Source organism: Lepidochelys kempii, chromosome 5 (assembly GCF_965140265.1).
Source record: "Lepidochelys kempii isolate rLepKem1 chromosome 5, rLepKem1.hap2, whole genome shotgun sequence".
NCBI lineage: Eukaryota > Metazoa > Chordata > Testudines > Cheloniidae > Lepidochelys > Lepidochelys kempii.
Window position 1 is genome coordinate 135,403,666 of NC_133260.1, and position 13,754 is coordinate 135,417,419.

At 50.2% G+C, this 13,754-nt stretch overlaps 1 protein-coding gene across 9 annotated transcripts in view; it reads left to right on the plus strand.

Annotated features, from left to right (window-relative positions):
* Positions 1-13,754, plus strand: part of ELP1 (elongator acetyltransferase complex subunit 1) — a 116,654-nt gene that overhangs the window by 94,451 nt on the left and 8,449 nt on the right. For 7 of the 9 annotated variants that reach the window (XM_073346016.1, XM_073346011.1, XM_073346012.1 and 4 more), the window contains 6 exons: positions 102-162; positions 1,574-1,687; positions 9,973-10,084; positions 10,748-10,875; positions 11,345-11,499; positions 13,009-13,087. In XM_073346016.1, the coding sequence (XP_073202117.1) occupies positions 102-162; positions 1,574-1,687; positions 9,973-10,084; positions 10,748-10,875; positions 11,345-11,499; positions 13,009-13,087 (649 nt within the window). The remainder of the gene's footprint in view (positions 1-101; positions 163-1,573; positions 1,688-9,972; positions 10,085-10,747; positions 10,876-11,344; positions 11,500-13,008; positions 13,088-13,754) is intronic. The other 2 variants (XR_012159185.1, XR_012159184.1) reach the window with 1 other exon arrangement.

Consider the following 13,754-nt stretch of genomic DNA (forward strand, 5'->3'; position numbering starts at 1 on the left):
GCATTCCAAAGTACTAACGCCTAGAGAGTTCCTAGTGTGAGACTGTGTGTGGTCTGTCTCCTGAGAGAACTCTCCACTTCCTCACCTTGCTCTCTCCCCAGATTCACAAATACGGCAGACTAGACATTCTGGAGACCAGCTTCAAACCTGCTATCCTAGAAGGTGAGTCTCTTACTGTTGTGAGGAGTCCTCCATGTGGAGGGCTCTCTGCTTGTTTGTAATGGAGTCCTAGGGAATGTGGTGAGACCTGGCATCAGAAGATGTTTGGAAGGTTGTTCATTGGCTCTGCCTAGTTACAAGTGGATGGCTGTTTGTAACACTGACAGACCCTGGTCGTCAGTGGGCAGGATCAAACCTGGGACCTCCGGAGCTAAATACATGAGCCTCTACTGCATGAGCTAAAAGCCAGGTGTGCCTTAGCTAAGGCTGTAGCAGACTCATTAATATCTCTCTCCAAGTGGTGTCAATGCCACTAGATGGGACAGAGCACCACACCCAGGAGGTGTGTGGGTTACATACTTCTCCTAGCTGAGGAAGCACATCCTGAGCTTCAGAGACTTCCCAGTTGAAATCCCGGACGAGCCCCCACTTGTCACACCAACAAACCATGGTTGTCGGCAGACAGGATTGAACCTGGGACCTCTGGAGCTAAATACATGAGCCTCTACTGCAAGAGCTAAAAGCCACATGGCCCTTAGCTAAGGCTGTAGAGCAGACTCCTTAATATTGCTCTCTCCAAGTGGTCTTGGTGCCACTAGATGGGACAGGGCACCACACCCAGGAGGTATGTGGGTTACATACTCACATCTGACTCTCCTCAGCACAGCTTAGCATGCAGCAACGTGACAAGCATTTTTTACTCAATCTTACCCTCCTTGAGATCAGTGGCAAAATTTGCTCAGACATCAGTGTTGCGTGATGAGATTTATGTGAATGGGGGAGAGTCAGGCTGGAAAATAGGAATATTGTTGGTTAGTAAAGGAAGTGCATAGACAGAGCTGTGTGCAGGGAAAGTGTGTGTATATGGAGCTCCTCTGTGGAGGAGTTTCAGGGTGGCTTAGCCTTCCTTCTCCTGCTTTGAGGGCTAAAGGAAGGCTGGGCTGATATAGCTGGAGAATTCTCCTTCTCTTGGTGCTGGGGCTGGGAGTTGGGTGCTCTGTTCTCCTGAACCATCTTAATGAAAGCGGAATAGAAGAAGGGTCACTAGTACTGTGGCCACGAGCCTTACAAACAAGAGCTTCAAGTTAGGCTTCTAAAACCCAGGCTAGGCACTTGGCTGCCTTTGGCACTCTGGATTTAGCAGCCTACCTTTAAGCTCCTGTTGGCTTTTTTTGAGCTTTGAATTTCCATCCACCCTATGTGATTCCTGAACAGTTCTGCCCCCACTGTGCTGGGCTCCTAGGCTTCATAAAACTAACACAATACATGTTAACAATACAAACACGTGTTGGCCCTATCACTGCTTCCAAAGGGAATTTGGAAAAGGCTTTTAAATTTTAGAATGTGCTTATTTATCTTTGGTCTGAACCTAACACCTTCCTGGCCTTTCTGCACCATCTGCTCTCTCATGCAGCCCAGAGAAATTATTTGGTGTTTCTGGAGTCTCAGAAAACAACGTTCACTCGCCACAGAAAGCGCCTCCTGGTGGTTCGAGAGCTGAAGGAGCAGGCCCGCCAAGGGCTACTGGGTACGTTTCTGAACCAATGCAGGTGTCAATAACTACCGGTATCTTAATAAATTCCTGAAAACACCAAAGAAGTGGTTTCCTCATAGGAACATAAGAATGGCCGTAGTGGGTCAGATCAATGGTCCCTTTAGCCCAGTATCCCGTCTTCTGACAGTGGCCAGTACCAGGTGCTTCAGAGGGAGTGAACAGTACAGGGCAATTATCGACTCCCGGCTTCCGGTAGTCAGAGGCTTATATACGCAGAGCCAAGGGGCTGTGTCCCTGCCCATCTTGACTAATAGCCATTGATGGACTTATCCTCCGTGACCTTATCTAGTTCTTTTTGAACCTAGTTATATTTTTGGCCTTCACAGCACCCCCTGGCAACGAGTTAAAAAGTTGACCGTGTGTTGTGTGAAGAAATACTTCCTTTTGTTTTAAACCTGCGGCCTATTAATTTCATTGGGTGACTCCTGACTCCTGTGTTACACGAAGGAGTAAATAACACTTGTTCGCTTTGTCTGCATCATTCATGATTTTGTAGACCTCTATTATATCCCCCCTTAATTATCTCTTTTCTAAGCCGAACAGTCTTCCTGTGCTCTCCTTGTGCCCTAATGTAAATGGCTGTTGCTGGGGTCTGCTGTAGCTTGTGAGAGGGGCCTTCTGGTTTTATATTTCTTACAAAAATTTTTTACAAGAGGCAGAGAATTAGAATGTGATCTGTTGATTTCATTCACTTTGTGTGAAATCTTTGCATTTCCTGCTTTAAAATTTAAATTTTTTCTTCTATAGAGCTGTCAGTGTGGTAACTTTCCTGAGTTAAACACTTCCACATATATCGAAAAGCCCCCAAGAAAGGGACCATGTTTTCCTTTCCACGCTGGGGTTTAGTCATAATCTGCACACATGCTGCATTGTAGAGTACCTGTTAGAGGTGAGGTTTCTGGCTCACTCCCCTTTTGCCAGTTCAGGAAAGCCCAGGGGGATTATTTTAAAAGAAAGCTCCTACTCCTCTTTCTTAAAATCTGTGTCCCTATGAACCCTCAACTGGAGACTGTAAAGCAGTGTCCGCTCTGTGCAGTGCAACTCCTGGTGCTCCCAGATGAGGGCAGATAAGGAAGTGTGCCTCAGCTGCCTCTTAATACCTTCTCAGAGATTGAGGCAGAGAGACTGCATGTCCATTTATTCTTCAAGTGCTTGCTCATGTTAGGTGTGTGCGTGCCCACCACATGCATGGCTACCAGAGATTTTTGCCTTGGAAGAATCCATAGGGCCAGCTCTGGCGCCCCCTGGAGCCCTGCACTCATGTGCTGTTATATGAGGCTCCCTCCGTTCCTTATTACTATCCGTGCACACTCTCAGTTCCTCCTTACTGCCCATGACGGTTGCTGGAATGCCTTTCTCCCTTACGATAGCAAGTGCGCCTAGTGGTTTTTCTTCTGCAGTTCTTGTACGTAGTTATTTCTTAGTGTTAACAGTTAGTTAAGTTCAGCTAGTTAGTAGTCCCTTCAGGACATTGTCCGAGGGATGGGGCATGCTCTGTTCCCCTGGCTTCAAACTGTTCTGCCTGGCACAAGTCTGTGCCAGTCAGCAACCCCCACGCAAGCCGTTTAAAGTGTCTGGGGCAGACGCACATCAAAGACAAGTGCAGAAATTTGTAAGGGCTTCAGGCCGAGGACACACAGGACAGAGAGATCCATCCAAAAGCCTTGCTGATGAAGGCGGCACTTAGACCGTCCTCAGACTCATCCCACTCTGACTCAGCACCGAGCACATGGATGTTGGTACAGCGTGCTCCACTGGCCCCAGGCTCACCTCAGGACTGTTCACCGTCACTGTCGCCGAGCAAGCAGCAGAGGAAGCAGCGCACAGATCGAGGACGTTTCCCTGTGTTGAAGAAAGACAAAGAAGGGGTGGCAGGCACAGGACCCATATCGGGCCATTTGCCCTCTTTAGAGTGGCAAGAGGCAGCCTCTCCACCAGGGCTCCAAGCCCAGTAAGGGAACCACCTCTGACTCCCAGGAGCGGTAGGGGACCCTTGTTCCTGGTGGTGCTTTCAACGTCGGAGGCGTTTCAGGCGGCCAGGGACCTCTTGGCTCTACCAGTGCCACCCACACCGCAGGTCTTGCCTTCAGCTGCATAGTCAGTGAAGGCACCCCCTTCCAAAGGGAAGCCACCCATGGGCCCACTGCAGTGGTTGCTTGGCTGATGCCGGTCCTCAGAGTCCCGGCACCAGTTGACAACACCACAGCCCCAGCGACGTCTCTCTGGTACTGGTCGTCCTCTTCTCAGCGCCGGTTGCTGACGCTGCAGCACCAATCACCACCCCTTGGCACGGGTCTCCAATGCCTTGATCCCTGATTCCGTGTCACTCTCTGCCATCTTGGCACCGCTCCCCGGCCCCCCATCAGAGCTGATAGTAGGAGGCTGCGACTTAAATTCCCTCTAAGCTGTGTGGCCACGCAGCTGCCTATTAAGCCCTGCACTGGGGCTCAGGGCTGCGGCAGGGAGAGATGCCTCTCCCTGCCGGCTCCAGCGCAGACCTGTGGCAGCAAGGAGAGGCGCCCCTCCCCGCCAGCCCCAGCACGGACCTGCCTCGGCCAGAGGAGATGCGCCCCTCACTCGGCTAGCCTAGCCCCACTGGAGTGGCAGGGGAGAGGCGCCTCTCCCCCGGCCCCAAACTGCTGTAGCAAGAGGGGGCTGGGGGGAGTCCTCTTTCCTCACTGCAGCCCTGGGGCAGCCTACACCACAAACCCCTCATCCCTGGCCCTGAGCCCCCTCCCACACTCCGAACCCCTCATCTCCACCCCTGCCACATAAATTTTGTTATGTGAACCAATATGGAGGTGATGGCCGGGGGCCCCCACTGCTGCCACTGGTTCCTGGGGCTGCTGGGCCCTGGGCTTCCCTGCACCAGCACTGCAAAATTCTTGGAGATCCGTGACTTTCTGTGATCTCTGTGAATGATTCACAGCCTTAATTAAAATATCTGGGACTCCACGGCTAAATTTAAGGACTCCCTGCCACAGGAGCTCAGACAAGAGTTTGCATCCATCTTGGAGAAGAGCAAGCCAGTTGCCAAAGCCCCTCTCCAGGTAGCGTTGGATGTGATCAATTCAGCGGCCAGATCTATGGCCTCCAATGTGTCCATGCGATGCAGTTCGTGGCTGCCATCCTCGGGGCCATCTCAGAAGGTGCAGCAATCTATTCAGGACCTCCCATTTGAGGGCAACGCTGTACTTTCAGAGCAGACATATACCAGGCCGCATGGCCTGAAAGATTACAGTGCCACACTTTTTGGTCCTTGAGCCTGTACACACCGAAGGCCTCGAGGAAACATTTCTGGCTACCTCCACCGCCTAGATTTTCGGGTCCACCATGGCAGAGCTCCTACAAGAAAAGAGACAGGCTTTAAACCCTACTGACCCACCCCATCCTCCTTGGCTGCCCTGTTAGGTCCCACGCATCACCCAGCTGGCCCATGGCAGGTATTTGGAGAGTACGCCGAGGACAGTGTTCCAGTCTGGCCTCAGGATCCATCCCCCCACTTGTTTCTGAACTATTTGTCTCCTTTCCTCACTGTATCGATCCAGGTGACCTTGGACCGTTGAGTGCTCAACACCGTAACAGCTGGTTACACCCTGCAGTTTTTCTCCATCCCTCACTCCCACTCCCCGTCCCTCTTCAGGGACCCGTCTCATGAGCATCTCCTCATCCAGGAGATGGAAACCCTCCTATGCGTAGGGGCCATAGAGGAAGTTCCTCAACATATGAGGGGAAAGAGGTTTTATTCCTGATATTTCCTATCCCAAAGGGCGCCTCAGATCCATCCTAGACTAGTGTGGCCTCAACAAATATCTCAAGAAGTTGAAGTTCCACATGGACAACTTGGTCTCCATCTGCTCTCTGGATTCAGGAGACTGGTATGCTGTCCTCGACTTAAAGGATGCCTACTTCCATATTTCTATTGTCCGGGGCCCATGGGCACAGGAGATTCCTCTGATTCATAGCGAGCCATTAACCATTCATGGCGCTGCCCTTCTGCCTTTCGTATGCTCTGAGGGGCTTCATGAAGCATATGGCAGTAGTGGCCGCTTTCCTGAGACGTTGAGGTAGATCTACCCACACCTCGACAACTGGCTTGTTAGAGGCAGGTCACAGGCCCAGGTTCAGCACAGCCTCAATTTAGTGCGGTCCACCTGTCGGGGTCTGGGCTTGCTTATAAACAAGCAGAAATGAACTCTGACCCCTGTTCAGTGGATAGAGTTTAGAGGAGCAGTACTCGACTCCACCCAGGCCAGGCCCTTCCTGCCAGAGTCCCAATTCTGAGCCATGTTGGACCTCCTCGTGCACGTCAGGGCACACCCACTCACAAGTGCCTGAGTATGCCTCAAGCTGCTAGGCCACATTGCAGCATGTACTGACGTGGTCCAGCACACACATCTACGCCTCAGACCCCTGCAGACGTGGCTGGCATCAGTTTACGCTCCCAGCAGACCCGATACGGACCTACTGGTCACAGTCCTGTTGAAGACTTTCCATTAGAACAGCCCAAGCTCTTCAGCGTGGAGAACAGACTCTTCACTGCATACCCTTAAGGATTCAAGTGCAACCCTGCAGTCACTGGGAATTTATGTGCTTGCAACAAAAAGACATTTTAGCAGATCTCAAACACACAACCTTCCAGACAGTTCTAGTACCACCCACAACAGGCCTTTCCTAGGCCTTCGGAGCCTTTGAGGGGGAGATCCAAACCTCACAAAAGGGGACCACCCCCTCTACCACTACCAATCGGCACCTCCTTCTAACAGACAGTGTGGTCAAGAGAATTGAGCAGCCTGTTTCCCCAGATCCTCTGCTGTACATTCTACCATCCATCCCCCTTTTGGAGACTAATTATCCCACTTCTTGTCTGCCTGGAAGCACATCACATCAGAAAAATGGAATCTAGAGGTGGTTGATGTGGAATATTCGATCCCCTGCCCCGTTCCTCTTCAGGAACCCTTCTCATAAGGGGTTCTTAAAGCAGGAGGTCCAATCTCTCCTGTTCTTGGAGGCAATCAAGCCAGTTCCCCTGAGTTTCAGTTCTATTCCAGTAGTTCTGTTCCAACTATTTCCAAGTTCCCAGTGGGGCGGATGGTGAAGACTAATACTTGGTCTCAGAAAATTGAATACCTGTGTACTTTCATAGTACTTCAGGATGGTGACGCTAGCCACCATAATTCTATCCCCAGATTTGGAGGACTGGTTCGTCATCCTCAGTCTCCAGGACACCTACTTTCTTGTAGTGATCCACAAGCATTTTCTACATTTCCAGATAGACTCAGATCATTACCAGTACTGAGTCCTCCCCTTTGGGGCCTTTACAAAGGTCCGCTTGGTGGCAGCAGCCCATCTACGTCAGGGGATCATCACAGAAGTCCCATACTTGGATGTCTGGCTTCTTGGGGTCCATCCCTTCTAGGGGCCAGTCAGCAACCTCAAAGGCACTACCCCCATTTCATTTCCTGGGTCTTTGTATCCATCTGAAGAAATCTACGCCGACTCCAGTCTAGAGAATATACTGCATTGGAGCCAGAATCCCTAGCTGCCGGAGACCTCCAAAAAAAGATTCTCCCCCATGTCCAGTTTAAACTGTATACTACAAGGCAGTCTGCAAGCAGCTGCAAGGACCTCCTTACAACTCCTAGGCCATGTGTTGGCCTCCATGTTTGTCGCATCTCATGCAAGACCGTGCTTCAGGTGCCTTCAGATGTGGCACAGGCACGGTCTCTCCAAATGCTTAACAGGACCCCTGAATTCTGGGCGCTCAGCTGGTGGAAGGGCCCGCTGCAAGGGAACCCCATTTCACACTCTCCACCCCCAAAAATCCTCACCGTGAGCTCCTCTCTCTTGGGTTGGGGGGCCACAGCTCAGGGCAGGTGGTCCTCACAAGAGATTATGTTTCACATCAACATCCTTTGAACCGAGAGCCATCTGCTATGCTTATCAACACTTCCTTCACGACATACAGGGCCACTTTGTTAGGATAATGTTGGACAACAGGGCAGAAATGTGTCATATCAACCAACAAAGCAAGAGCAAGTTCCCATTCCTTATGTGTAGAATTGCTAAAATTGGAACTTATGCTTTTCCTGTCAGATAGATCAGCCATTGAGAGTTCTACCAGGCTTCAGAATACAATTGCAGACTCCCTGAGCGGGAACTTGCATCAGCACCATGAGTGAGAACTCAAAATTTCTGTCTTCCACAGCATCTACCAAAAGTGGGGTCTCCCCAGAGTGGACATCTTTTCTCCAAGGGAGGACATGACTGCAATTAATTGGGAGATGCCCTGATAACACCATGGAACTATATCCTGCTGTACATTTACTTGCCTCCATCTATAATTCCCAAGCCCTTGATCAAACTAAGACAGGAAAGAGCAAGGCTTATTCTCATGGCATCGTCATGGCTGCGGCAGGTGTGGTTCTCAAACCTTCTTCACCTTTCAGTAGGAATACCTCTCTGCCTTCCCCTCAAGAAGTGTGTCCTGTAAACCTACTACTTGCAAAATTTACCTGCAGAATCAGAAACATATCCATCCCTGGTGTTGTCTTAACTCTTGTCAAACCTCAGAAGTTCTACTCTCCAAGATCCTAGACTACCAGTTGGCCTCAGACACCAGTTTTGGCAGTGAGCTCAGTCAGATTCATCCTTCCACTTGGCCATTGAGGGCTTTTCAGTGTTTGCTCATCCTATTACGACCAGGTTCCTTAAGGGCTTATACAACTTGTTTCCCCCTGTATGGAGCCTGCTACCCCATAGAACCTTAATTTTGTACTCAATACTTTTTAAGGAAACCAGTAACTATCTGTACTTTCCTGTACCTCTCCCTCAAGACCTCATTCCTTATAGCTATCACTTTGGCTAGATGAATGGGAGAACTTGGTGCACTCATGGCAGACACACTGTTGACTACTTTCTACAAGGATACTGTCACACTATGTCCCATCCTCATTTCCTCCCTAAGGTTTCTTTGGAATACCATGTTAATCAGGAAATTTAGTCTACCAGTGTTTATCCAAAGCCTCATGCCTCCAGACAGGAATCTTGCCTTCAGTACCTCTCCCAGATTCTCTGTATCCTTTGCTGAAAGGATGAAAGGGCAGCCCGTTTCAACACAAAGATTATCAAAGTGGGTCTCGGGTTGCATTTTAACATGCTATGAGACTGCCAGAGTACAACCCCCTCATAGAGCGGCAGCACACTCCCCTGTACCTCAGTTCACGTTTATAGCTTCTCTGAAAGATCTCACCATTGAGGAAATCTGCAGGATTGCAAGTTGGTCCTCATCCATACATTTACCAAGCATTGCACTATTTTACCAGCTTTCAGAGCTGACATTTCACTTGGTGAGTCCTCCAGTCTGCCTTGGATTTGCCTCCTCACCACCCCCTCCACGCTGAGTTACTGTTTGGGAGTCTGCTACGATGGAGCACCCAGAAGGGGACACAGTCGAAGGAGAGGTTACTTACATGCACAGAAATGAGTTCTCCGAGATGTTTCATCCCAGTGGGTGCTCCGCCTCCTGCCCTCCTTCCCTTCTGCCATGGTGTCTGACTTTGTGGTTGAGAAGGAACTGAGTGGCAGTGGGTCTGCACCTCCCTGTGTGTCCTGGTATAGAACCATGAGGAGCTGCTCTGCTAGGCCTGCAGACATTGCTTTACAGTCTCCTGGCAAGAGTGTGTAGGTGCGCGCATCCTTCTGGGGAACACTCATACCCACAAAACATTTTGAATTCAAGGTACTGTACAGGTAAGTAACCTCCTCGTCCTGTTGCAGGGGTAAACGTAGCCCACCTAAGTTTCTGTTCCCTCTGACTTGGCTGTTGAAAGATCATGATCACCACCAAGGGTAGGGGCATGAAGGCCGTGTCTTACCCCTGCCCCTCTACTGTGCCTGTTCTCTTCCTCTGCCATGTCCTGGGGGAACTTGACTGTGGGACAGAGGCTCTCTCCCAGTGCCACCAGGGTACTGGTCCATCAGTAGAGGTCCCATGTAAGACTGTTTCTTGTGGAGGGAAAGTTGGAGATAAATGGGGAATGGTCCTATTCTCCATATGTCCATGGTACTTAGACTTCTCCAGACAGACCCTGCTCAGAGCTAGGATGTCCTGTGTCCCTCCCCTGGACTGCCCATTGGCATCGCCTGCTCTCAGTGTAACCATGTGCTGTTCTTTTTTCCTCTGGTGCTTGTAAAATAACTTCCACCTTCATTGGGGACCAGGGGAAGGTCTAATTTTTTGCTAATTTGTTTTGCAGATGATGAGACACCAAACTGTCTGGAGGCGGACCTTATTTCCGAAACCAGCAGCATCGTGACAGCCAGTGACATGAGTGGCAAATACTCGCATAGTAACTCGAGGATATCTGCGTATGTCCCTGCCCTCAAACCAGATTGCAGCTGTTCATGCTGTACTGGGGGAACGAGAGGTGGAATGCGTGGCTGTACTAACTCCATCTGCATGCTTACTCGTGCAGCGATGGACTCTCACTACTGCGGGGCCGTGGGTGCAGACAGGAGAGTGCACCAGCAGTTGTATAATTGGGTTTAAAAAGAAGAAGAAATGCGCTGCAGACAAGCTGGTCCCGCAGGCTGGGCCAGAGTTTCTGCTGCAGTGCAGTCCCTTAGTGCCATTCCCGTGACACAAGCAGCTGGATCTGCCCAGCTGCCATGGAAGCGGGTGTGGCCCCTGTATGGCAGCTGCTCGGCTAGTCTAGGGAGCACCAAAGCAAACACAGACCCATCCTCAGGACCAGCTCCTTGGCAGCCACACCCAGCAGGCAATGAGTGCAGGTGGGAAGCCAGCCCTCATTCTGTGCCTTGGCTGGCAGCCCACCTGCGTCTTGCATGCTTTAGTAAGAGGTGTACGTTACCGCGGTAAGATGCATTTATTTGCAGGCTTCATTGTGGGCGGGGGGAGGAACTGGGGGGCAGCTGGGGATTATGACTTCCTCTTGTAAGAGGGAAAAGAAATGCTGTTTGCTCTGTCCTGTTCTGTTGCCCATGGTGATACTGGACATTCCTTTCTTCTAGACGATCCTCCAAGAACCGTCGCAAGGCAGAGCGCAAGCAGCACAGTCTGAAAGAAGGAAGCCCTCTGGAGGATCTGGCCCTTCTAGAGGCCTTGGGAGAAAACATCCGCACTACTGAGAACATGAAGGGTAAGGCCCCCTGGCTGAGCCAAGCCAGCATCCGGCTTGTGCGGCGGTCTGAGGCCAGATGCCACGTTCGGATCTTGACAGATGGGCTGCAAAGAGTAGCTACTGCCCAAGCCTCGAGAGTGGGGGAGGGTCGCTGAAGAGAGCAGCCTCTTCCCCAGAGACACCTTGACAAGGAGCCAGGATCAGGGCTACTGATTGGCTTTGCTGCTCCAAACCTCTGCAGCTGTCACTGCTCTGATGAGTAAAAAATAGTCCCAGCCCCCAGGTGTAAAGAATCAGAGTGAGAAGAGCTGGGCTGCGCTAATGTGAAGAGAGCTTCCCTCATGCTGAACCCACCTGGCCCCAGGGGTAACAGCAGCTGTGTTCCATTGCTCCGTTCACCCTGTCCCCAGTGCTAGAACAGCCCCGCGGCTTGCTCAGCGAACTGTTGATCGCTGTGATGGAGCTTGTCCTGATCTCTTCCTCACAGGTGAAGTGCACAGCTTATTAAAGGGGCTTGTGCTCTTTGGCTACGATGAGCTGGCCAGGGAGCTGCAGCAGGCCCTGGAAGAGGCTTTGCAGTTGATAGAGAGGTCACTCCCGGAAATCTGGACCACAGACCTGCAACAGAATCCTGCTAACCCAGTAGGTGCTTGCTCCCTGATGGCTGTGACCTGAGTCGCTGTTTGCAGCTTACATATTTGTGGTGCTGTGGTATCGTTTATAGAGGCAAACCCTGGAGTCTTTAACTCAGACAAACTGTGACTGGAGTCAGCGGCAGTGTCGGCCTCCAGATCTGCCCCTTGTTGCAGTATGTCAGATAGACCTCCTAGACAGTGTATTTCTAGAGGCGTGCTGCATCTTCCCACGGCTCAGACCTTGACTGCCAGCCAACGTGGACACTGCCTGCTGTCTCCGGTGCTAGTTGGGAGTGATCCAACTGGCTCAATAGCGCTAGGGGACTTTGATGATTTGTGTGTTCCTTCTATATTCAGTGCACTGTGTTAAGTGAAGCAGTTTGTGGAGTTCAGTGCAATATACTCTTCCTTTATATGTTTATAATTGAGCAAAGAAATCTTTATAATGGTTGAACTGTTAACATCCTGAATTGACCACTAACATATCTTACCTCCATTGGACTTCAAATATTAATGTTACCAATACAGTCACTTTAATGCCCTTGCTCTTGTACAATATATACATGCCCCATGATGAATGGGACAGAAAGAGGAGGGGATGGAGAATTAACTCAGACTTTCTACAGTATTGCCAGTGGTCAATATCATGACAAGCTTAAAAAATCACAAAACTCTTTAAAGATATGAAAATGTGAGATTTCTTTTTCCATGCTTTCTGGTTCCCCAGCCTTTAGGGTTAACTTGGGTCACATTTTGAAACTTTTCTCCCTCAGCACCAGGGCAAGAAACTTATTTTTAATGCAAGTTGAGGTTCTGCAGTCACCTGCCTCTAAGAGCTGGGTCTTTAAGACAGACACACACATCATGAGACTTGTGGCTTATCTCAAGAATTGGCAACACTGTCACAGCAAAGGGGGCTGGCATGGGGGTGGGGAGAAGATCTCATGCATGGTCCTAAAGTCCAGGTGCTCCAGAGATGCCATTCCTGCCAGCTCCTATTGCTGTCTTTGCACAGGGCTTCTGTAGGCTCTTTCCATGTTAACCACCAGCTCTTTCTGTCTGTGATCTGTGGTGCTCCCTGGGTGCTCTGTCTCCTCTGGTGGGGCCCTCAGATTGCAGCACAGTGTCGTGCAGCTTTACTTCCCTGCACCCCCCTCTATGCAACAGTCGCATCACACCGTTCGTCACAGAGCCCCTGCACTGGTTCTGAATCTCATAGCAGCTGCCTTGGCAGCCATAAGTTGAGCTGCAGATGGATGGATACGTGCCATTAGCATCATCTGCCGAAAATGCCAAGCGTTGGCATGGGGGGAGGAGCAGGAGCACAGATCTCCCTTTGAATCCAATGGCAATATCAAGCAAGCTCCCATCCTGCAAAGGGAGCACTAACTTCCTCAGTGGCAACAGGCAGAACTGCCGGTTGGGTGGATCTTGGGGAGCTTGGTTGTGGAATCTTCTGCTTCATTGTTATAAGGACTTGAATATTGCTGATGTACCAGTGTTGCCTATCCTACAGGTCCTGGGCCCCAATTCAACTGCAAATAGCATTATGGCCGCCTATCAACAGCAAAGAATTGCAGCTCCTGCAGTACAAGGTTAGTTAAAGAAAGGATACGGCATCCTAACCGTAGGTACAGGGTATCTCCAATGCTAGCCTCACTAGGGCTAGATGTGTTATAGAGCGATGGCCTAGTGACGCGGTTTGGAGGTCGATGTGGTAGGTCAGTCGTGTTTTTGATGTTCCCTCTTGGCATTAAACAGATGTGTCTCTTGTAAGGGTTACACTTTTCCCTTCATGAATTCCTCTGACAATGTTGTTGCCCTAGGAGTGCATGGCACTTACACCTGACTAGACAAACCAGGTACCTGCTTCTCAGGAGCTGGAAATCTAAGGAGAAGGGAGATGATTTCTGTGGTCTGACTTAGATGATTAATATCTACTCTTTTTCACTAATAAAAACTCACCTGGTAGAGTTCGCCCCACAACCTGTCTAATGTTGTTTTAAGATGAAATGTAACCAAGTTAGAGGAACCCAAAAGCAGCTTGTGAAATGCTGAAAAAGGAAGACTGCCCATGCACTCCTGGGTGCATGTTTACCGCTGGGTCAGGACCTTGAGAAATTGGAGCTGTAGGCTTCCTGGGGACAGCTGCGTGATGTTTTTTTGACACACAAGATTTTTAGTCAAAAAATGCATTTTTGGTGCCTCCAAGCTGTCCAGAAATTTGGGCTGATGAATAATTGTTTTGGCCAAGAAAAAACA